Here is a 21199-nt window from a genome sequence, read left to right as displayed (position 1 = left end):
CCATGTGAGCGGATTCATACCTGATTCCATGACCGCATTGGCATTTGAGGGGTATCTCGCGACTTGGTGACCCTCGAGCACCCGGCGACCGAAGAACACCAGAGAACCAAAGCAGCACTACACAAGCGGGAGTTGCACGAGATGCAATGCAAGGAAAGTGAAATGCAGTCGAAAATATCCATGTACAGCCTGTGTCAAGGCCGGGGAGGAATGTGTCTTCCCCGGTGACAAACGCGCTCCACGACAATTGAACCGTCTGCCAGTGGGCGAGCTGCTTACGCGCCTCAAAGATCTGGAGAGTGAGGTGCAGGAGCTTCGGTCTAAAAAGTCGCATAGCGACTCTGAGAAGGCTGCTCAGCGGACTATCCAAAACAGTGGCTCCAATGTATTCGGCCTACCGGGGACGGAATTGTCGGACAGCCAATTGAAGCCGGACGATGATTTTCGGCACCAATATCTCCAGCCTGGGCAGAGTAAGGCTTTATGGACATTGTATCAAGATAATGTCGCGCCATTGGTTGCTATCCTCCACATACCCACGACACGTCAATTGATTAGCAATGCGGTTGACGGCGTAGAGCTCAACGCCGCACAGAAAGCATTGCTATTTTCAATCTGCTTTTCAGCTGTGATCAGTATGACACCCAAAGAGTGCAAATCCAAGGTTGGCCAGGAGCGTTATGTTGCAAGGCAGGACTACGGAAATGCTGTAGAAAGGGCCCTGGATGATGCAGATTTCCTCAAGTCCAAGGATATATCGACACTCCAGGCTGCAGTGCTCTTTCTGCTATGCTCTCGAGCCGGCGGGAATACAAGGCTCATCTGGGTAAAGGCAGCAGTTGTCATCCGCCTTGCTCAAAGCCTCCAAGTACATCGTGACGGGGAAAAACTCGGTCTGACACCCTTCGAAACCGAGATTCGTCGCCGGCTATGGTGCTACATCTGCATACTGGATACGCTATCCTCCGAGGACCAAGCAGTTGATACTCAAATCAGACCTGGCATGTTTGACGCACAGTTCCCATCGAATATTGATGGAGATGAACTTTCTCCAGATATGGCCGGAATACCGCCTGTAACGAAAATATTCACAGATATCACGCCCTGCATCATGACATGCATGGTCCTCAACGATGTATACTGGTCCTCGACATCACTCGATCAGAGTTTACCGATGTCTCTCCGAGTTCAAGAAGAGCGTGTCACGAAAGTGGGCAAAACTCTACAGGAGAAGTATTTGAGACACATGGACCTGAACATTCCCTTGCAATGGATATCTGCAACCATTATCCGGCTTCAGCTGTCGAGGGCATGGTTGCTGGTGCAAATACCCTCGGACACACTACCAATGACGGACCCCTACAACGACACAGCATTCGAGACTGCTGTAGAAGGCGTCAACTTCTCCTACCTATTGCAGACGAATTCAGTCACTGCGCAATGGAGTTGGCTGTGCAAAAGCTATAGACAGTGGCACGTCATGGCATATATTCTCTCAGAGTTATGTACTCATCCGTTGTGCCCAGAGACCGATCACGCCTGGGATTTGGTCACAAAGATGTTGGTTCAGTGGCAGCAAAATTTCCCGAAAGATACGGCCTTGGAGAAACCCTTGAACGAGCTGGTGGAGCGGACAGCCGCCGTGCGAGCGACCAAACTGGCAGGCCAGCCTGGACCGGAGGAAGTCAATATCCAAGATGAGCAGGGGAGTGGCTCCTCAGGCTTCTTGGAACTGGGCTTTAGTATTGATTGGCTGCGTGTAATTGGACTCTAGTACGGAATGCGGATGAAGAGTAGGAAAGTCGATTGTTCATATGTTAGGAGTATTATTGGTACAGATCTGGCCGAATGGGCTTCAGGCGCCACACTTGACAGATAGGGTTATAGGAGGTGTTACAACACAATGAGTAAAGAGACGCGCCTAGGAAGAGCCCGGACGGCTTCTCAAAAAAGCGATAGGTGAGGGTAGTTCATACTAATTGGTTGCTTACGCAGCAACGAACTTGCGGACGTCTTAAAGTATCCAATGTTAGCAAAAGGACATGGGAATTCTCATGGAAAGGGAATACGCACTCTCCAACCAGCGCATGTACTCCTTCTGCTCCTTGTAGGCAATGTAGTCGGTGACCATGTTCTGGAACTCGAGGTTCAGGCCGCGCTCCTCGAGGTAGCGGCCCCAGAAAGCAAGCAGCTCAGGGTCAAGGTTCTCGGCGGGGGGACCGGCATAGAGGCTCTGGCGAGTCCAGTCCTTCTCAGCGGTCTGAGCATTGGCGATTTCGGCGTTGGCGAAGTGGGAAATCTCCTCGATCTGGAGGTCACCATCCTGGATGACGGCCTGGACCAGGAGGGCACCGCTGGTGGGCTTCTCAATGGCGACATTGATGCGGGCGGGGAAGGTGGGGGGCAGGACATCATCCTCGCCCTCGACGTCCTTGTTCTGCTGGCCCTGGTACTCGCCCTCATCACCCAGAGTCTCGTCGGAGAGGTCGTCCATGGGGTCCTCGGCGAGGTTGTTGATATCGGCGACGGTGAAGGTAACCTTGACACTGAATTGAAAGATCTTGTTAGCTTCTATGCGATCAGATTGGGAAGTTGGTCACCTTACGTCTCGTTGCCAAACTTCTTGGTCAGGACAACCTCCTGCTCGCCCTCGATGTCCTTGGCCTTCCACTCACCAGCCTCAAGAACGTAGTCGATGCTAGCCTTCTGCTCACGGGCATCCTCAACACCGGAAGCCTTCTCGTGCTTGAGTTCCTCATCGAGCTTAGCAATGAGCTCCACGTCACCTGTCGGAAGAACATTCAATAGTTAACAAATGATTCCACAGGTCTGGAATATGACCATTTGGAACCATCGCAATCGCGATTGAGAATCGAGAGATAATTGACTCACTCTCAGCAGCGGGCTCACGGAAGACGCTGGTCGTGGAAAAGGAAGCGAAGGCGGGTTTCGCAACTTGCTTCCATGGCTGGACAAAAGTCGACTTGGGGAGAACAGCCGGGCGCAGGGAAGTGCGGGCGATGGAGCGCGAGAAGCGCGGGGCAGCACGAGAGAAAGCGCGAAGAGACAGCATGATAAAGATGGGGGAGTGGTTTGGATGGAGGAAGCTTCGGGTCGAGGAGAAAATGCTGCGGATGAAGCTGGAGGACGCCGCGCCAAGGCCGGCTCCGCTGGCACCGCCTATGCAGATCTGCCGCTTGTTTTGTTATCGGCCTGATCAAATTGACACAAAATACAAACTTGATTGTGAATATCTACGATTCAATAAAATCTATCCGTTATAATACGCTTCATTGGTAGAAATGTACGAGAATCGAATTTTGTGCACCAAATACGCCCAGACCACTCGGCCACCCAGGAAACAACGCAAAGACGATCTAGAGGATATCCGTAATCATGACATGCCCTTGGGCGGGAAGGTTGATGCCTTCTTCTCGCCTCCTTGGACCAGACGAATAAACTTCATAGTACTGAGTCCAGACCATTCGCCATTCCAGTGCTTCAATGCCAGCAAGACATCCATCTCGGTCAAGTCCGGCGCCCAGAACCCAGTCTTGAATTCTTTGTCCTCCGTCTCCGTCCGCTGTTTCAGGACCTCTTCCCGTTTGCTTGGGGGCCGGCCCTTGCGACGCTCTTGCGTGAGTTGCTCAATCTCCTCTAAGTCCCGGTTGATGTAGCTATAAGATATTAGTACCGTTCACTTTCAGCCATTAGCCTCAGGTTGCATGCATACTTGGTGATCAGTTCCGCCAACTCGGCTTCGGACATGGGTTCGGAAACGGCTTGAACGGAGTCATGGAAAAATTCAATACGGTCAACTGAGGATAGTCAGTACAGCTAATCTGATTTAATGCGACAGCACTGACCGTATGGCTGGCGGGCCCTCATAGTGATTGAGGCATGCTTGGAGAGGCGTTCGTCTCGGTGGCCGGCGCGGCGCAATCGACGGGCATCGCGGCTGTTTTCATGCAGTGAGTTGACAACGCCGCGCTTCTTGGAAATGTGCTTGTGCACCTTCTGCAGAGTGCGAGAAGGCATGGTGGCGTGGGTGGTTGCCGTCCCTCCATCGGCCGAACAATTATTTTTCGGCGTGCCTGCAGAATCGGGCGGTCGCACCCACCACCGCCTTCCGCAATCGCCAGCCATCGCGTCTGCGCGTCGAGGGGGACAAACCTGAACAAACATTCCAGCACCAGCCATGGAGGTATTTACTCGGTGATCTGGCTCGGTCCTTCTCCTTCTATTCTCGCTTCTTCAGTCACCTCGCGTTGCACCTTGCAAATATTGAAACGCATGTTATTGTTTCTTGAGTAGATACGAGGACCCGCCTGTTTCTTGACCGGTGCCCACCATGGGTATCAAAGGTATGTTTGTGTCTTCTTGAGACGGAAGGAAGGCCTTTCGGAAGGGTTGAGCTAACTTGGAATATAGGGCTGCACGGTCTCCTCAAGTCCATTCAAAAACCATGTCATCTGAAGAAGTTTAGCGGCCAAACACTTGGAGTCGACGCATATGGATGGCTTCACCGCGGGACGGTGGCCTGTTCGGTCGATCTGGTTCTGGACCGGCCTACCAGAAAGTAAGAATGCACTTGGCAACATAGCAATGGTCAAATGGAAAGCTAATCCTGTTTCAGACACATCGATTTCGTCCTAAACCGCGTTCGCATGCTCCTCTACTTTGGAGTGATACCCTACCTCGTATTCGACGGTGACAATCTTCCTAGCAAATCGGGCACCGAACAGGACCGGCACCGAAAACGACAAGAAAGCAAAGCTCTCGGACTCGAACTACAACGAAAGGGCAAAGTACCGGAGGCCTACCAGGAGTTCCAAAAGGCTGTAGATGTGACTCCTTACATGGCCCGTCAGCTCATTGAAGAGCTGAAGGAGATGGATGTACAGTATGTGGTGGCACCATATGAAGCCGATGCTCAATTGGTGTATCTGGAGCAACAAGGACATATCGATGGAATCATTTCAGAGGATTCCGATTTGCTTGTGTTTGGTGCAAAGCGACTGCTGTCTAAACTGGACCCGCATGGCGAATGCATTGAAATCAACCGGGCGGACTTCACGGCCTGTCGGGAGGTCAGCTTGGTCGGATGGAGTGATGCAGATTTTCGCCGCATGTGCATATTAAGTGGTTGTGATTATTTGGCCAATATCCCCAAGATGGGACTGAAGACGGCATATCGCAGTATCCGGAAGTACAAGACTGTGGAGAAGGCTCTGCGCATGATCCAGTTCGATGGCCAATTCAAAGTCCCTGCTGACTACCTGACCAACTTCAAGCAGGCCGAGCTGACATTCCTCTATCAACGTGTCTTCTGCCCGACTGCCCAAAAGCTGGTGACTCTGACGGCGCCGGATGATGGCGTCAACCTGAACGAGCTCCCTTTTATCGGCAGTGATGTGGAAGCGAGTGTTGCAGCCGGAGTCGCACGTGGAGACCTGGACCCGTCGAACAAGGAGCCGATTGAGTTGAAGCCGGTGGCTGCAGGTAAACTACCTCTTGGTATCAGTCGTCGCCAGACACTGGGTTCCTCTTCAGAGCTAAAGCCGAAGAAACCCATCAATTCGTTCTTCACCCCGAAGCGGACACCGCTGGGCGAGTTGGACCCAAACAGTCTCACCCCGTCCCCAAGTCAGCAGAGGCTCCTGGAACGGAATGCGAACAACTCCTGGCAAACCAACTCAGCTCCCTTGCGATCTAACTCGACAAGAAATACCCCTCTCCGTGCCTTCTCAGACCAAGCTGGTCTCAGCCCCATGATACGCAGCGTTGAACGAAACACGCTCACTCAGTCGGCTCGCGCATCCACTTTGCAGCCCATCAAGCGGCAGAGGCTCTGCTCCGAGACGGAAGATGACTCGCTCCCGGCATGTCCCGACTTTCGCAGTCGTTACTTCAGCCCCAAGGCGGACCAAGTGAGTCCAAGCGGACAAAAGATGGGACGAACGAAGAAGCAACGGAAGTCGGTTATGGACGTCTTTTCAGACGAATTGGCCGAAGATATCTTTTCCAAAATTCCTGATCCATCTTCCAACGCCGAGTCTTCAGAATCACAACCATCGACTAGTCAGGAATCAGTACAGGCCGAGGGTGACAAGATCCCTGCTGGTCCCCCTTCTGTGACTAAGAAAACGGAGAAAACGAAGCATACACCAGCCGAGACGAATCAAGACGCTGATTTTGATCGCGCGTTGGAATATCATGTACAGCGACAGAACACGAACATACTTTCCAAGTTCACTTTTCAGTCTAGTCCACCAACAGAGACCGCCTCGCCTCACTCTCCGATGACTCGGCTGCCCGTCATTCAGTCTCACAATAGACCAGCGCCCTTGGGTTCGCCCAGAACTCCTGTCGGAAGTACCCAAAACCGATCACCTCTGCGACGACGACTGACCCCACTGCAGCGGATGGGGCAAGCGGCCTTAACCCGGTCTCAAAGCATCAATTTCCCTACAAAGCTTCGACAGGCCGACTCTTCAGAATCGATGTCAGATGCGAGTTCCATCATGGGGGGCGGTGCACAAGGCAGTGAGGATCTTATTATTCCCGACAGCGAGGATGAGGACGAAGACGAGGAATCGAGCATGTCGGCAACGAAGCCTTTGGACTTGAAGCGCTTCTCGTTTGCCGCGAACTAACTACGAAAGTTATGCATATTTTGGCTTGGTTCGGGAGTAAACGTGGTATGGATTAAGACGTTTTCTATTTCGGGCATGCATCAATGCATATGGTCTAGACTTTGATTCTTATTGGGGCGCAATGGTAAGCTTTCAGGGGCTTTTGTTATCAATTGTCATAAGCATCTAGTTAAATTCAGCGCATACACTACAGAATTTGTACTACCCGCTCTCCCGTCCCTCTCCCGTCCTAGATCTTTAAATTGCGACAATTATAAGTCCACCAAGAAAACTATGAGGCTGGGGATGTGACCCGCGGTGGGGCGCACCTTATCGAGAAGGTAACTATGCCTATCGGGGACTAGTGGCAGCTTGGAGTCCCTGGCAGAACTCTCCAAGTAGGAGGCGGTGTGGCTTGGTTACCGTGGAAATAGAGGAGGCTGGGCCAACCGCCTCTTTGTTTACTATACTCTACTCCACCCCCAGCCTCTCGAGACATGGACTTCACGGTTTGCGCCTGACGTGGTTTTTCTGAATTGCAGCTACGATCTTTCTCCCTTCCTCCCCCTTCCATTCCTTCTACACATTCCTCTCCTTCCTCCACCATCTTCACACTTGTTGTCCAGAGCGACTTCCAGACCTCTGACCGCGTCGAGACTTGCATATAGGTGCGATTCGGACCCGACGATAGGCCACAGCACCTTCAACTGTCCCTGCCTGGCAAGTTGAAGTATCGACGAAATCGTTCAAACGAAATTCCGAACTCTTCGCATCTTCATCTCCCGCATTCCTCCTCGGCATTCCATTCCAACTATCGTTGACAATCGGAACCACTTCTCACGATCAACAAGCCCGATATCGCTATACGGTAAGCACCAGAGCTTTGTCTCTGAGGTCGGATTCGAATACTCCTTCTCGGAGCGCCGAGAAGCGAGTCACTTGACGCGCGAGACAGAGGTAGGCCGTTTGCGCGCCCTAGTTGGTCGCGATGGCTATTCGATTCGCAGAGTCATGGGCCCGTAAGTGACTCCCGATGTTACCTATCGTCAGAAACGGAGCAGGAAAGCTAACAAACTATCAGGATTCATTCCCATGATCGGGTACCACCATGTTCTCATGATCATTATCGCAGTAGCAATCATCCTGCTATGTAAGTGGCCAACGCCTCACACAATTGGCCCCCACGTTTGGTCTGGAATGTGACTAACCTCTTTTAGCACTATTGCTGGCCGGATGCTCTTCATCCTCTCCCCAAATACCCAACATCTTTTTGATTTCGATGTACTATGAAAGTTACAAGCCGATATTCGATTTGGCTCAAGTCCAACCCGGCGTGTCATCGGCCATGTCACATATTGTCGGTGCAGCTGAGCTGGAGGTCCGTGTTGGGTACTTCGGTATCTGCGTTCAGCCCGACGGTGGCTCGTTCATTTGCAACTCCAATGCCACCGCGCTGGCGGAGATCGTTACTGTGGACCAAGATCCACTCAACCTGATCTGGGTCGCCTCCACTTTCAAAGATGCGGTCGTGTTCCCGTACCTTCTGTGAGTCAAGGATAGAATCTTTTTGTTTGTGCCGAACCAATGCTAATTTTTTCTCAGTATTGTCGCTGTTGTCCTAGCCTTCTTCTGCTTCATCCTACTCGCAACATTCCCCGGCTGGCACGAGGAGCGCGACGAGTCTGGCTCGGACGTGGAAATCAAGCCCTTCCCTTCACGGCCCGTTTCGCAAGCTGCGCTAGCTCTGATATTCGTCGCCTCTGTGTTTGTCCTGGTCTCGGTACTATGGCAGCACACTGCCTCTGTTGCAGCAAGTACGATTGCACAAGACATGGGGAATAGTGTCGTCAAGAGCGGCGTCGGAACCTCAGCTATGGTGCTTGGTTGGTTCGGATTTGTGTTACTGGTGGTCGTCACGATCGGTCTACTGGTCATGATTCTCAGCATCAGTTTGATTAGAAAGCTGACTGATGACGAACCTTGAGAAATTTGACCAGTCTCAACACTACCGCACACGCCGTTTATGCTTTACTTTCATCTGATTTCACGCCACCTCCTTTTATTGCGACGACACCTTTTTACCACTTTTTACCGACGACACAATGGGAAATGAATAATATACCATCTGCGGATGGCTCGACATATGGAATGGACGGGATGGAACACGGACGGGAAGTTTCATCCCAATGGGAAACGGTTTTATCTGAACAATTTGCAACACGAACATATCGAGGATCTGGATCCTCCTTCTACGCATGTTTAAGTGGGCCCAAAAATCACAGCTTGCCTGAACACAAGTGGGAAGCGTGGCAATTCTTTTCCGTACTAGAATTTTCTGGTACGGCATCAGAAACACCAGCAAACCGCGTCTTTTTGTACAGCCTCGAGGTCGGTTTTATGGGATTTGCGTTTTTTGTGTGAAATGCCATTGTCGGAATTCTTGTAAGGCGTTTCTTTTTCTCTCATGTATAAAAACATGCACCGAATCTTTCGACGCTGAATTTACCTCTGGCTTTGACCGGCTCATTGACTTTTTTCTTGCATAGTAATTTATGCGAGGGCAGTATTAGTCTCCACAAGAATGATAACCCAATATCTATTATCTCCTTCATATTTCAAATAATCTTGACCAAAAATGAGAGCATCTGACACTCTCAGCTGCTCGCTGCTAAGTAATTGCAGGCTGTGTTTCACTGCATCCTTTACCGAACTCCTCAAGCAAGCTGGTTCCTGTCGGATTAATAACAACAAAGTTCTCAATGACAGCCGTGTCATTCTCCAAAGCCTCGAGCTGCTCGTCGGTGCACGTATTTCAGTCGCCGCATACGTGTAGCTGACAGTCTCTCTGTTTTCCACAGGGATTTGATTCTTGATGTGCCAGTTACTCCGCGGACCCTTCGAGCTATAGTGTGAATCGGTCTTGATATGCCCAGTGGCGACATCAAGGCCAAACATGCTCCGCTGGAAAATACGATAGATGGTCTCGGGTTCATATGCTGCAACAGCGTGGCCTCCTTGAAAGACGCGAAAACGAGAAATTCCGTGCTGGCGAACGACACCACCCTTGTAGGTCTTGTTTGTCCTCACATCTTCATATCCGGCCGCGCGTAAAGATGGAGCTGAATGGAAGCCCGCGGCGAGGGAGATGTTTTCAACGCCCATCCCCGTAAATTTGCATTCGTTTGTCTTTGTGTCATGCGAAATATGTGGCTGAAAAACTAACAGTTGCATTGATAGTCACGGTCACCATAGACGAATGAAACACTGATGTCATGATCAAGAACCTTTTCAAGAAGAGACATGTCTTGGACCATGGAATTGCCTGTTAGCCCGAACATCGCAGCTTAGTAGGAATAGTCATCCGCCGTGGAATTGACTCTGACACCAAAGATCCTCTTGTACCCATCGTTGGTTGAAAAAGCCGTTGAAGTAGTTAGGTTCATCAGAGTCGATTCGGAGACGAGCGAGATCAAATTGCGAGCACTGAGAACGTGATTATTAGCACCGCATTGGAATGCATTTTTTCAGATATAAAGATGTGCTCCCGTTCGTGACGACCATATACGCTTCCAGGACCTGAACAAAGTAAACAGCTGAGGCAGTTTGACAAGCTGCGTTGACAGTCTCATTTGTACCCTGGCCAGTCGAATCACCCTCGGCAGCAGCTACTCGGTATTGATCAACGAGGTCATAGCAGCCTGTCTTGGGCGCAGTCACATTCTGCATCAAAACCGAGTACATGGTATGATTGTAAAGCTGAATCCCATAAGTGTTGTTGTATTCGATGTGAGGGAAGCTGGCAGCTTGAGCCTTGTATCGATGCAGCCATTGCCGATGCCAAGTAAGCCAAGTGGGAGGCTTGTCGCATTAACATCAGCACAGGAGATCAGTTCATTCTGGTAAATAACATGCGAGGAAATTCTTGTGCCCCAGAATCCGCCATACTAGAGATAATATAGATTCCGATGAAACGATTCTTCTTGGGTTCGGAAACTCATACCGACGTTCCCCACAGCGAGACCTTCTTGTTGGTGGTTCTATAGTCCGGAAATCTGATTTCGGTGTAAGAAAATAGTCTTCAAAGGAATTTCTTCCGATGATTCACTCCTGGAACCAAACTTGTGCAAATTTCACAGGGTCCGCGAGGCCTGTGCGGTCGTGTTCTGTGTCGTTGCCATAGACCTGGAGTCCAAAGTCGCAGCCATGACGGACGCATTGGTCTTGGGCAGCTCTTCACCATCTTCCAGAGGAGTGAATAGTGGCCGATCAGGATTGGTCATTTCAAGAGTCCCATTCAATCGACAAGAATATGAAAAGCCAGTTCCCACAGGCTGATTGATATATAGCATACTGACATGTTTATTCCAGGAGAGCGGATTTAGCTTCATGCTGTTCGAGTCTGGGTTGATGTTGCACGGAAAGCCTGACATTGAGTCAAGAGAGGTACGGCCTGGGCCTCCTCCTAGGTATATCGATGTAGGAGCACTGGAGGGATTGTGTCGAGCCTCTGTTAGAGTTAATGTTAGCCTTTGTCGCGCTGGAACACGACACGAATCGCGAAACAAGCACACTTACCAAAATACCAAAAGAACAGGTTGATATCGTAGTCCACGCTCATGTTCTCCATGTTGTTCAGGAATTCTTTGGGAAGCGAAACATAGCCACTCCATGCACCGACTCCCATGGGTGGTCATGCAGATTTATGTCTAGAATACGTGGATCAGTGTCCAATACTTCTGATAGCAAAACTGAACGAGAAATGTCGCACCCAGAAAGGAAGTGCAAACCTGTTTGTAGGACATAAATGCTCCTGGTCATCGTTCAGAGACAATTTCACTCAGTCCAGCTGGCTCAGGAGGAAAGGTCGATTGAGAAAGCATGCTGTCAAGGCACGGAGAAGTAGCGAGATGTGCTTCATCATGAAATATTTACTAAGGATTCACCGAAGCTGTTGAGGACAAAACAAACATTCTCTCCCAAGGTAGAATCGGGCTTTTAGTTATTCGCGCTGCGGTCGAAGATGCAGAACGTTGTTATAGAAACTTGGAAAGAAAATATTCTAGGTCTCATGGCAAGGCTGAGCCAAGGTTTCGTGCTCTTAGCCTCTCCCGAATTAGGTATAGAAGACACTCATTGGAATCTCAAGAAGGAACTGAAGTGGGGATTCTCCGGCAATTGTTAGCTAAGTCTCTCGAACGGGCAAATCATGAGTGCTGATTTCTCACAGCCGGTTATCCATGCCAGTACATTTAAAGCTAGTTTCTTCGCTACTTTCATTAAGGCTTACTGGGGGCCTCAAGGATCAACTCCGCGATATTCCAGCGTAGATCAATCCCATTTTCGATTTGCGTATCCGAGCAGTGCTTTTTTTCTCACTCTGTCGGCATACTCAGTTAGCTCAAGGAAGCCACAATCCTTGGCACTTGCTCACTCAGCCCTCTGGGTAGGAATTGCCTATAAACTTCGTCTTCTTGCACTCGTGGCGTTAATATTGCTGCAATTCGACCAAGGAGCATCTTCTTGTCTGTGACCATTGCGGATCGGACGAGAGATACTTTCCCTTGTCTTTTGAAGGTGTCGGAAACGCTAGAAAATTATGGAATATACTGGGGACTCATCGCCTCAGTAGCATTCATTACCTTGTATCGGCCTTAGTCAAATTTTCTTCTCTTCACAATGTTTTTCGCGACACTTGTGACCAGAATTTTCAACAGGCAGTCACATGTGATAGTGCTTTACTCTCTCAGCGTCTATGGGGAAATTTTCAGGTAGTGTAGCCTTTTCCATAAGTAGGACGCAAGTTTCGATAACTCAATCACAACAGAAACCAAATAAGTCTAAAATCAAACATATACTAGCGTAGCACCGCGCACATTGAGTCCCAAAAGGTCCACGTTTGCTGTCACATGGCAACATAATATATATTTTTTCGCATTGCAGCGGCCCATCGTATCACAACAGCTCACAGGAGCGCGGTAGGATCGGCGCAAATCTTTGCATGAGATGGACTTTATCATAAATAATGCAGAATTAAGAACTAACCAGCTAACCAATCCAACACAGTGTGAGCTAGAGCCTGCCTTAGAAATCAACGTTACATCGTGACGTCAATCCGGTGAAATCTGGTCCCGCCGAGAGTAGACAATATTGTAGTTTATTCCATCGTCCCTGCCGATTTCTAATCGCCACAGTCATAACTCCATGGCCTAAAAGCGATAACGGCCTAGAGGCAGGGGGCAACTAACTATTGCCACAACCTTCATATGTACGGATTTACGGACAAAGAACAGGTTACCACAGCCGACTTAACCTTCTAGAATCACCATTTGCATATATAATGTGAATTTACGGCGAACATATTTCGAAAATATACTCTTACTATCGGGAGATATACAGAGGTGTCCTTACCCACTGTCTAGATCAGAGTTAACCATTGCAGCCATGGAGACCCTGCGAGATACAGCGTTTGGCAAGCTGGTGCGGCTTTTCAGCCGCTACAGGTGAATGCAATATTCGGAGGAGCAGGATGCATCTGTTTGGCCTGACTATCTCAAGACAGAGACAGCGATGAAGGGAACAGATGAAGCTTCGATCCCCACGACCGACACAACCGAGAATGAGAACCCCGAGGATCTCGAGGCGTTTGGCCTATACGCAGTCATGTCGCAGTGTTCGACTCGATTACGGCGAATGTCAACTGTCTCGACACTTCACGAGGGAGTCAGAAATTCGCCATCAGCGAATCAGCCGCTGGTAATCAACTGGCAAGGTCCCGATGATCCCGAGGTTAGTTTCTCCGCACTATGGACTTGCATAGATGCTAATTGTCTTCAGAACCCTCAAAACTGGAGTATGGCGAAAAAGGTCTTTGTCAGCACTTTAATCTGGCTACTCACATTCGCCATCTATGATGGCTCTGCCATATACACTCCGGGTATTCCCAGTGTGTCTGAACAACTTGGCGTGAGCAGTGTTGCCGCGACCCTGGGTCTCACACTTTTCGTGGCCGGCTACGGATTAGGTCTGAATCCATTGATCCCAGGTCTTCTAATAGGAATACTGACCCGAACCAGGCCCGATGATCTGGTCGCCGCTTTCTGAGATCCCAATGATTGGCCGCAGTCCAACATATGTACTGACATTGGTCGTCTTCGTCTTCTTCAACTTCGGCGTCATCTACGCGAAGAATTTCGGCATGCTCCTGGCATTTCGCTTTCTCACAGGATTCATCGGATCACCCGCTCTTGCGACGGGCGCAGCTTCAATGGGCGATATCTGGAGCCCCGGAATTCGGGACTACATGATTGGAATCTGGGGCATGTTCGCCATCTCCGCTCCAGTTTTGGGTCCAATGCTCGGCGGATTTGCCTTTTCGGCAAAAGGCTGGACATGGACCATCTGGCAACTGCTTTGGATCTCAGCTCTTACCTTGGTGCTGTTTTTTTTTTGTCTTCCGGAGACATTTGCACCGAATATACTTGCTCGCCGGGCCCGTCGCGTGCGTCGCATCACGGGAAACTCACAATACATGTCCGAATCCGAATTGGAGATTAAGGAAATGAAAACAATGGTATGTACCTCCCATTGTCTTTTGGAGAGTGTATGTATAACTAACAGGTGATCAAAGGAGGTCCTCTTCGAATCTCTCGTTCGTCCTTCCCAACTCTGCTTCATGGAACTTATCGTTCTGCTTCTCAACCTCTATATGTCACTGATTTACGGTATCCTCTATATCTGGTTTGAAGCCTTTCCAATCATATTCGAAGAGATCCATGGCTTCAATCCCGAACAAAGTGGACTTGCCTTTATGTGAATCCTGGTCTCAACATGTTGCTTCACAATCCCAGGCTACTTCTACTGGAAGTATCGATATCAATCACGCCATTTCGTTAAGAATGGCAGCATTGCAAATCTCACTATTCTGGTTTGGCTGGACAGGAAACTCGAGAGTGTACATTGGATAGTGACAATCATCGCATCAATGTTGTTTGCCGTCGGTGGCTGCTTGATATCCAACTGCATCTTCTGCTACCTTGCGCATGCTTACCCAAAATATGCCGCTTCTGTTCTGGCCGGAAACGATTTCATGCGATCATCATTTGGAGCAGGGTTTCCGCTTTTTGCTACGGCGATGTTTCATAATTTGGGTGTTGGGTGGGCCTGTACGTTGTTCGGCTGCTTGACGGTGCTTTTTGTACCATTCCCGTTTATTCTTCTATGGAGGAGGCGGAGGATTCGCATGGCCAGCAAGTATGCTCGCCATGACATTTAATGTGCCGGACAGAGGCATTGATCTATCACACGTGTGAAATAAAATAATTGCATGATAATTTGTTTTCAACGTACACGGGAAAAGAATAGTAAAAGGTCGGTCGTCCTCCACGCCTACTTACGGAATTCTCAGAGGAATGATAATGATTTGTATAACGGATCATCAATTGAGAACCTTGGAAAGGAGCACCTATTCTTAAATGGATAAGAGTGGATGGCACCTCATGATTCACCACGCCGGACCACTTAATCTTGGAAGGTGAATAAGTAATAAAAAGAATAAATAAATACCGGGAACGCCTCTTAACCATGCACCCGAAGCTTGAACGAATATGCACGCTGTCAGCAGAGATCCACGAAAGCTGTGTATCGAAGGATCAGTAGTCCATTGGGTATCCCCCAGCTGGATTGCCGCCGTCGTGATAAACATCAGACTCTCCAAAAGAATCATCCAGAGACTTGTAAAAGGGGTTTCCAGGCCCGGCGCCACCGCGACCACGACCACGATTTCCACGAGTAGCATTGCCTCGGCCCCTTTGATTACCACGGCCACGGCCACGCGGGGGCACCGCGACGAGGACCATCGTCTTGATGATGATGATGATGATGACTTGAATGATGTCCATAGAATTGGTCTTGCGGGTAAGTATCATAGCCAGGATATTGACCGCGTCCAGAATAAGTGGCACCTTCATCATATTGCTGACGAGACCGTTTCTTGCCGGTTTGCCATGGGCCTGAGTGGACACCCCGGTCTCGAACAGACTCCTCCACTGAGAGGATCTCTTTGAACCCAAGTTCTGTCTCGAATGTCAAAGCCTGTTCAGCTGGAACAGGGTGCCAATTTTGGATCAGTCTGGCATCAACAGGACGCTTGGGCTTGCGAACCGCCAAGACAACCAGGGGGATGGAATTCTCAGAATGATATGGCGCACTGGGCAAAACAGGTCGCACTCGTGCGGCGAAGACCGCATTCTCAAAGTTGGCTGTGCCAGTAACCTGCCATTTAAGTTTTCTGCCCAATCCGCCGATTGATTTGAGGAGCTGCTTGGACGCCTGGCGTGGGGCGACCATGATGTTATTAGCCGTGCACTTTAGCTCCCTCGAGTCTGCAAGTCCAGGTGGTAGGATTTTGTTTAGAACCTCAGAGAGCAATCGAGATTGATCATCCTTGGAGATCAGATAGCCTGTGTAGAGTACAGATTTCTTGATGCGGAGCAATGCGTTAGACTTCTTGGATGTTTGCTGGCCGGGATTGCGCAGGCCGTGGTTGTGTAAATTGACCATGTGCTGCACCTCAGCAACTTCGGTGGTTGGATCAAGGCACTTTGTCCCTTCAAGCACATTGATGACCTCTGCATTGAGAGGTTTTCTGTAAGATCGGTTGGTCTGGAACAGCGTGTTCATGCTTTCGAAATATTCACGGAATCCAGTCGCGCTAAAAGGCCAGCTGCGTTAGCATGCATGGATACAATCAGGATCCACGGTCAACCTACTGCTTTGGGCGATCCTCGTACACCCGAATGTCATCAGCTTGGTCATAAGTAAGGATGAGATCTTCCAGAAACTTTTCCTTGAAGACTGCTGTGGAAGAAAATTGTTCCCCACTCGGTCCAACAACGGGCTTGAGCCCGATCATATCGAAATGGAGGTTCTGACTTGCAACTATTCTCATGATAATTTCGGCGAAGCGGTCCTCTCGCCTACCAGTCAAGAGGACTGTAAGCGCATCCTTTTGTTCGAGGCTAAGTTTGACAAGACGGAGCTGATAGAAGTTAGCAAAAACAAGAAAATTCAAAAGAAAGGAATAGATCAGTCGCACGATATTCTCATTCCACCACCCTTGCCATCCACGTGCCTCCTCGATATCCATGCCCTTTCCAGTGGCGGACAGGATGTTGGGATCATGCCACCAGCCGCCATTCGCGAAGCCTTGTTCAGCTTGCAGGAAACCGATTGTTTGTCCGTTCCATAGCTGATGATTGGGGAGCGGGGAGTAAAAGACTGCAGCGATATTCAGTAAATATAATTTTTTTTTTCTGGACAGGCGACAAGAAGACTCACGAGTATTGTCGAAATCGTAAACATGAATGGTCTTGATTTGAGACACAGCTGCACACGAATCATGGTCAGTCCAAGATCCCGAAAGAAGTTATAACTCAAAGAAGTGCTGACCAGGTAGTTGTTTGTCGGTAACTGACCACCGCTTCAGCGATGTCAAAGTGTACGGTGGTCGCTGCGCGGTCGACATGGTCGCTCCGGGACCCATGCGCGCCAGTCTCTCAGACACAACAGCTTTAGCCGAACGCATGCGCGCGATCCGATCGTTCGTGCTGGTGGTTGAGGTGTGAGGAGTATGGCTAGTGGCTCATGAGGAGAAGCGGCTGGTCGTTTGGGGAAATTGAGTGAAGTCGAAATCCGAGTCAAGCTTCGGCCTGGCAGAAAACAACTTGTGACCGCAGTGTGTTGCGGTTGGCAGGCGCTGACATTTGGATCCTATCTTCACGTGATTACATCCGGCGCTAGCCACCTCCAGTAGGCGGTCAGCTTTAGGGTACGTCAGATGACCCTTCGATAAGCGCATGTCGTGGGTCCGATGCTCATGTCAGTCTTCCCAACTGCTCCATCCTCTTGCCTGCCATTGGAGATATGGCAGACACAGCAGATGAGAGAAATGGCAGACACAGCAGATGAGAGAAATGTGCGACAGCAGGTTTTGCAAAAGACATTGGAGGAAGTGCAAACCGAGGAAAAGGATGGAGAGTCCAACGACCCCTGCGTGATCTGCCTCGACTTGATCACAGAACCCTGCGTGGCTATACCATGCAATCATTCAAATTTCGACTACCTGTGTCTGCTCACATGGCTGGAGCAGGGACCATTCTGTCCTCTGTGTATGGAATTAATTTGGATCCCATGAAGACCGACATGATTTAGCTGATTGAAACAACAGGTAAGATTGAAACCGTTGCTGTCAAATATGATCTGAATGCGCCCAAAGGATTCAAAACATACAAGGTGCCTGCCCGTGAGAAGCCTGGAATGAAACCCGGAGCCTTTTCTCGAACCTCTGTACAACAACGGGCATTGGCAGGCGGCTTGGATATTGGAGATTCTCGAGCACAACGACGACGATCTCGCCCTCCGAATCAGCGACCACCTCGACTTCTACCCACCAATCCTGTTTCAGTGCGATACAATGTTTACCGCAATCAACTATTCTCTCTACGTGTCGGGTCGAATCGATTATCTCAGTACAGCGAGGTCACCCCGGAGCAATTCAGCCGCAACGAATCCCTTATCTCACGGGCACGGAAATGGATTCGCCGGGAACTACAAGTCTTTACCTTTTTGAACCCAGTAGTGGAGGACGAACAACCAGCCTTTGGCCGGCGGCCACATGGGAACCATGCCGAGTTTCTGCTCGATTATGTGATCTCCATCCTGCGCACGATTGATATTAGGGGAAGCTCTGGGCAAGCAGAGGAGCTGTTGAAAGATTTTCTCGGTCGTGAAAATGCTCGCCTTTTCCTACATGAACTGCTGTCCTGGTTGCGTAGTCCATACGACAGGCTGGAAGACTGGGATCGCAATGTACAGTACCCAACGACACAGGCTCACCGTAGCAGGGAGCTCCGGGAGCCTCTGGAAATAGAGTCAAACTCGCATCGCCGAAGAGCTCGCAGTCCACCACCGGCGAGTCGGCGTCGCAGTGCGTCGCCCATCCACACACCAGATAGAAGCTTGTTTGATCGGATTTCCAGAGCGGAGGGATCGAATACATTAACGTCTACCCAAGTGGAGGTGCAGCCCAGGACTCGAGTGCGGCCTCGGGCACGGAACCGCGGATACTTAGATCGATATATACCCGAATACTAATACATTGTACATCAACCGAGCCAAGCTAGGTCTGGAGTATAGGACTAACGACCACGCAGGAATGAATGCAATGTATCCACACTGCAATATTTATCAATTCGAATCTATGAGAAATGAATACGCCTATGCCCATTCCGTGCCCTAATGCTGAAATAATAAAGTAGTCGTCACTTCATGAATGCGAGGAACATATACCCAACGTTCTTTTTTACCTTCGACCCCGAAAACGCCCACGACCCCGTGAACTTCGGTTACCAATCTTCAATGACCGGTAGTTGGCATGGGACTGAGGGTTGACTTTTCGCTCCTTGGGCTTCTTCTCTTCCTTCTGCACGAGAGCCTTCGCAGGCTCCGCAGGAGGAGGCCCTTCCGCCTTTGGCTTGACTTTGGAAACCGCCTCCTTAAGGCGATCCGAAAAGCTCTTTGGTTTTGCCATAGGCTTTGGTTTCTCGCCGTATTCAGGATCGCCGTCTGAGTCCACATCGGGCTCGTCGTCTTCTGACTCTGGTTCAGACATAGTATGCAACGAGGCAGCATCATCGCTTTCAAGGCCCTTCTCCAGAACTTCGTCGGGGATATCTTCAGGCGCGGCTTGAACCTGTGTTTCCGGAACAGCAGTCGTGAGTTCGTCGTCACTCTCCTGTGGAGCGGTACTCTTCTCTGATTCTTGCCGCGATTTTGGTTGCCGAGTTACTGGCCGCATAATGACACGTCGAGTTGTTCGCTTTTGGCCCTTCTTCTTGTACGGTCGTTGGCCCTCTTCCGGAGCGGGCTGACTCTCTGGTATTGGGTAGCCAAAGCCTTCCTCCTCGGCCTCCATTTCGCGCATTACGTCCCAATCATCGTCCATTCGCTCCTCTTCCATATCACGGAGGCTCTGCACAATGGTTGACAGTCCCTTGCCATGGAACCGACCGGGTTGGCGAGATTTCATAGGGCTGAGCCCGGAACCATCGTTGTTCGTAGCTGCGGGATATCGTCCGGAATTCGATCGGCGCAAGAAAGTTGGGGTCGCTGAATGGTTGGTTTCTGGGGACGCTTCTGTGTGGCTTGGATGCGAGTTTCCCTGCGCCTCTTTTTCATCATCTGCTTCTACCATAGCTGCATAGCGCATGGTCGTTGGAGTCGCAAAGAGGTTCGCAAGATAAAACTGCTTTGTTGAGGATGCCGGTGTTCTCGTGACCCGAGCTGATTCTTCCTCTTCCTCTTCCGGTACTTCCTTCAACGGGTTGAACGTCTTGGGTTTCGAGGGTGTTCGGAACCCTGCTTCTAAAGTTTCGCCTTGTCTCTTCGCCGATGGAGTCGCTTGGCTGCCACCCGACTCGGACAGGAAATCGAACAGGCCAAGGGTCTTGCCATCGCGTTGAGGGGTAGGACCAATCGCAGTCTTCAGAGGTGAAGGTGCTGGCATGCTTTGCTTATGTGTGCTCGGACTGAACAATTTGCGAAAGGTAGATGGCGAGTCGTAGGGGTCTAGGTTGGAAGGATGAATCCTCTCAGTGCGTTTCTGAGATGGGGTTGCGAAAAGACCCTTGGCCGATTTGCGCGGCGTGGCTGAATTCGGCGGCGCATCTGCTGGACCTGTTGAAGAGGCATGCTTTCGCTTTTTGAAGTGTGAATTGGGCGGTTCGGTCTGTCTGTTTTCGCGTCGATTGAGCTTGGCTTCGAGGTTTTTGAGCTGGCCGTACTCCTTGTATTTGGCAGCTAGACACAAAACAAATTAGCAAGTTTTCGCGCAAATGCAACTGCAAGCAACATGCGCTTCAACAAGAAAAGAAACGTACCGATGTACTCGTTCTGCTTGATATCCTCACGGCCGGCCTTGCGCCCACCGTTCGCCGCGGCGAACTCTTTTTCCCAGGCCTTCAATTCGGTTCGAACGGTCGAAGCCTTTTCTGCGGCCTCAGCACGGGAACCGAGGGCGTGGTCTGCCATTATTGCATATCAAACTGGGGGGTGGGAGCAAACGGCGGACTAGAAGGGAGCGACGCGAACGCGAAACTACTCAACGCGGTGACGTCGCGTCGGCCCGCCCTGCGCCTCTCCGCATTTGCTTAAGGTATTTCCAGCATGTTGCGCCCTTTCAGCCTAAGCGCAGCCACCGAATCATGGAGTCTTGCCTATGATACGGCCTCCAGTGGAAATTTCAAGTCCTGCTAGGCCACTGGATTTAGCTCCAGCGATTTCAGAAGCTTGCTCCGCGCCAATAATCGCTAGTGTCGAAATGAGGTCACATTTTAAGACCCCAGACCTCGCCAGCACTTAGCGAAAATGACTACCCAGCAGCGATAAACACCAAGGACTTTCCTTGCTGGAGAAGCTTATCATTTGAATATCAACATGCAGGTTCCGACCTTGAGCAGTGAGAGATCGCCCTTCGACTCCGAGTTTGATGCTCTTGTCAGCAAACTTCT

At 50.2% G+C, this 21199-nt stretch overlaps 10 protein-coding genes across 10 annotated transcripts; 5 read left to right on the top strand and 5 right to left on the bottom strand.

Moving 5' to 3' along the window:
* Positions 1-141: 141 nt before the first annotated feature.
* Positions 142-1774, top strand: N7532_001784 (fungal specific transcription factor domain-containing protein; the record flags this gene model as incomplete). Its single annotated transcript, XM_056614278.1, has 2 exons — positions 142-157; positions 189-1774. 2 exons carry the CDS (start codon positions 142-144, stop codon positions 1772-1774), a joined length of 1602 nt encoding a protein of 533 aa, XP_056479319.1.
* Positions 1775-2029: 255 nt separating this feature from the next.
* N7532_001783 (MAM33 family protein) lies at positions 2030-3073 on the bottom strand (the record flags this gene model as incomplete). The annotated part of the gene is made up of 3 exons (XM_056614277.1): positions 2030-2546; positions 2606-2786; positions 2893-3073. The coding sequence occupies 3 exons, from the start codon at positions 3071-3073 to the stop codon at positions 2030-2032; spliced, it is 879 nt and encodes a 292-aa protein (XP_056479318.1).
* Positions 3074-3394: 321 nt separating this feature from the next.
* On the bottom strand, positions 3395-4038 carry N7532_001782 (translation machinery-associated protein 16; the record flags this gene model as incomplete). Its single annotated transcript, XM_056614276.1, has 3 exons — positions 3395-3677; positions 3734-3818; positions 3867-4038. 3 exons carry the CDS (start codon positions 4036-4038, stop codon positions 3395-3397), a joined length of 540 nt encoding a protein of 179 aa, XP_056479317.1.
* Positions 4039-4351: 313 nt separating this feature from the next.
* On the top strand, positions 4352-6656 carry N7532_001781 (putative exonuclease; the record flags this gene model as incomplete). The annotated part of the gene is made up of 3 exons (XM_056614275.1): positions 4352-4364; positions 4432-4579; positions 4637-6656. 3 exons carry the CDS (start codon positions 4352-4354, stop codon positions 6654-6656), a joined length of 2181 nt encoding a protein of 726 aa, XP_056479316.1.
* Positions 6657-7623: 967 nt separating this feature from the next.
* N7532_001780 (Fig1 domain-containing protein) lies at positions 7624-8619 on the top strand (the record flags this gene model as incomplete). The annotated part of the gene is made up of 4 exons (XM_056614274.1): positions 7624-7654; positions 7717-7785; positions 7853-8180; positions 8238-8619. 4 exons carry the CDS (start codon positions 7624-7626, stop codon positions 8617-8619), a joined length of 810 nt encoding a protein of 269 aa, XP_056479315.1.
* Positions 8620-9349: 730 nt separating this feature from the next.
* Positions 9350-11319, bottom strand: N7532_001779 (uncharacterized protein; the record flags this gene model as incomplete). The annotated part of the gene is made up of 8 exons (XM_056614273.1): positions 9350-9365; positions 9463-9845; positions 10038-10118; positions 10191-10493; positions 10636-10687; positions 10741-10817; positions 10991-11142; positions 11211-11319. The coding sequence occupies 8 exons, from the start codon at positions 11317-11319 to the stop codon at positions 9350-9352; spliced, it is 1173 nt and encodes a 390-aa protein (XP_056479314.1).
* Positions 11320-13139: 1820 nt separating this feature from the next.
* N7532_001778 (uncharacterized protein) lies at positions 13140-14448 on the top strand (the record flags this gene model as incomplete). Its single annotated transcript, XM_056614272.1, has 4 exons — positions 13140-13421; positions 13470-13656; positions 13709-14205; positions 14263-14448. 4 exons carry the CDS (start codon positions 13140-13142, stop codon positions 14446-14448), a joined length of 1152 nt encoding a protein of 383 aa, XP_056479313.1.
* Positions 14449-15446: 998 nt separating this feature from the next.
* On the bottom strand, positions 15447-17157 carry N7532_001777 (rRNA 2'-O-methyltransferase fibrillarin-like protein; the record flags this gene model as incomplete). The annotated part of the gene is made up of 3 exons (XM_056614271.1): positions 15447-16344; positions 16403-17018; positions 17082-17157. 3 exons carry the CDS (start codon positions 17155-17157, stop codon positions 15447-15449), a joined length of 1590 nt encoding a protein of 529 aa, XP_056479312.1.
* Positions 17158-17580: 423 nt separating this feature from the next.
* Positions 17581-18785, top strand: N7532_001776 (RING finger domain protein; the record flags this gene model as incomplete). Its single annotated transcript, XM_056614270.1, has 2 exons — positions 17581-17800; positions 17860-18785. The coding sequence occupies 2 exons, from the start codon at positions 17581-17583 to the stop codon at positions 18783-18785; spliced, it is 1146 nt and encodes a 381-aa protein (XP_056479311.1).
* A 208-nt stretch (positions 18786-18993) lies between these two features.
* Positions 18994-20720, bottom strand: sld2 (the record flags this gene model as incomplete). The annotated part of the gene is made up of 2 exons (XM_056614269.1): positions 18994-20489; positions 20570-20720. The coding sequence occupies 2 exons, from the start codon at positions 20718-20720 to the stop codon at positions 18994-18996; spliced, it is 1647 nt and encodes a 548-aa protein (XP_056479310.1).
* Between the last annotated feature and the right edge of the window lie 479 nt (positions 20721-21199).

Source organism: Penicillium argentinense, assembly GCF_028826775.1.
Source record: "Penicillium argentinense strain IBT 30761 chromosome Unknown utg000002l_segment0_segment0, whole genome shotgun sequence".
Lineage (NCBI taxonomy): Eukaryota > Fungi > Ascomycota > Eurotiomycetes > Eurotiales > Aspergillaceae > Penicillium > Penicillium argentinense.
This window is presented reverse-complemented; position numbering and strand designations above follow the sequence as displayed.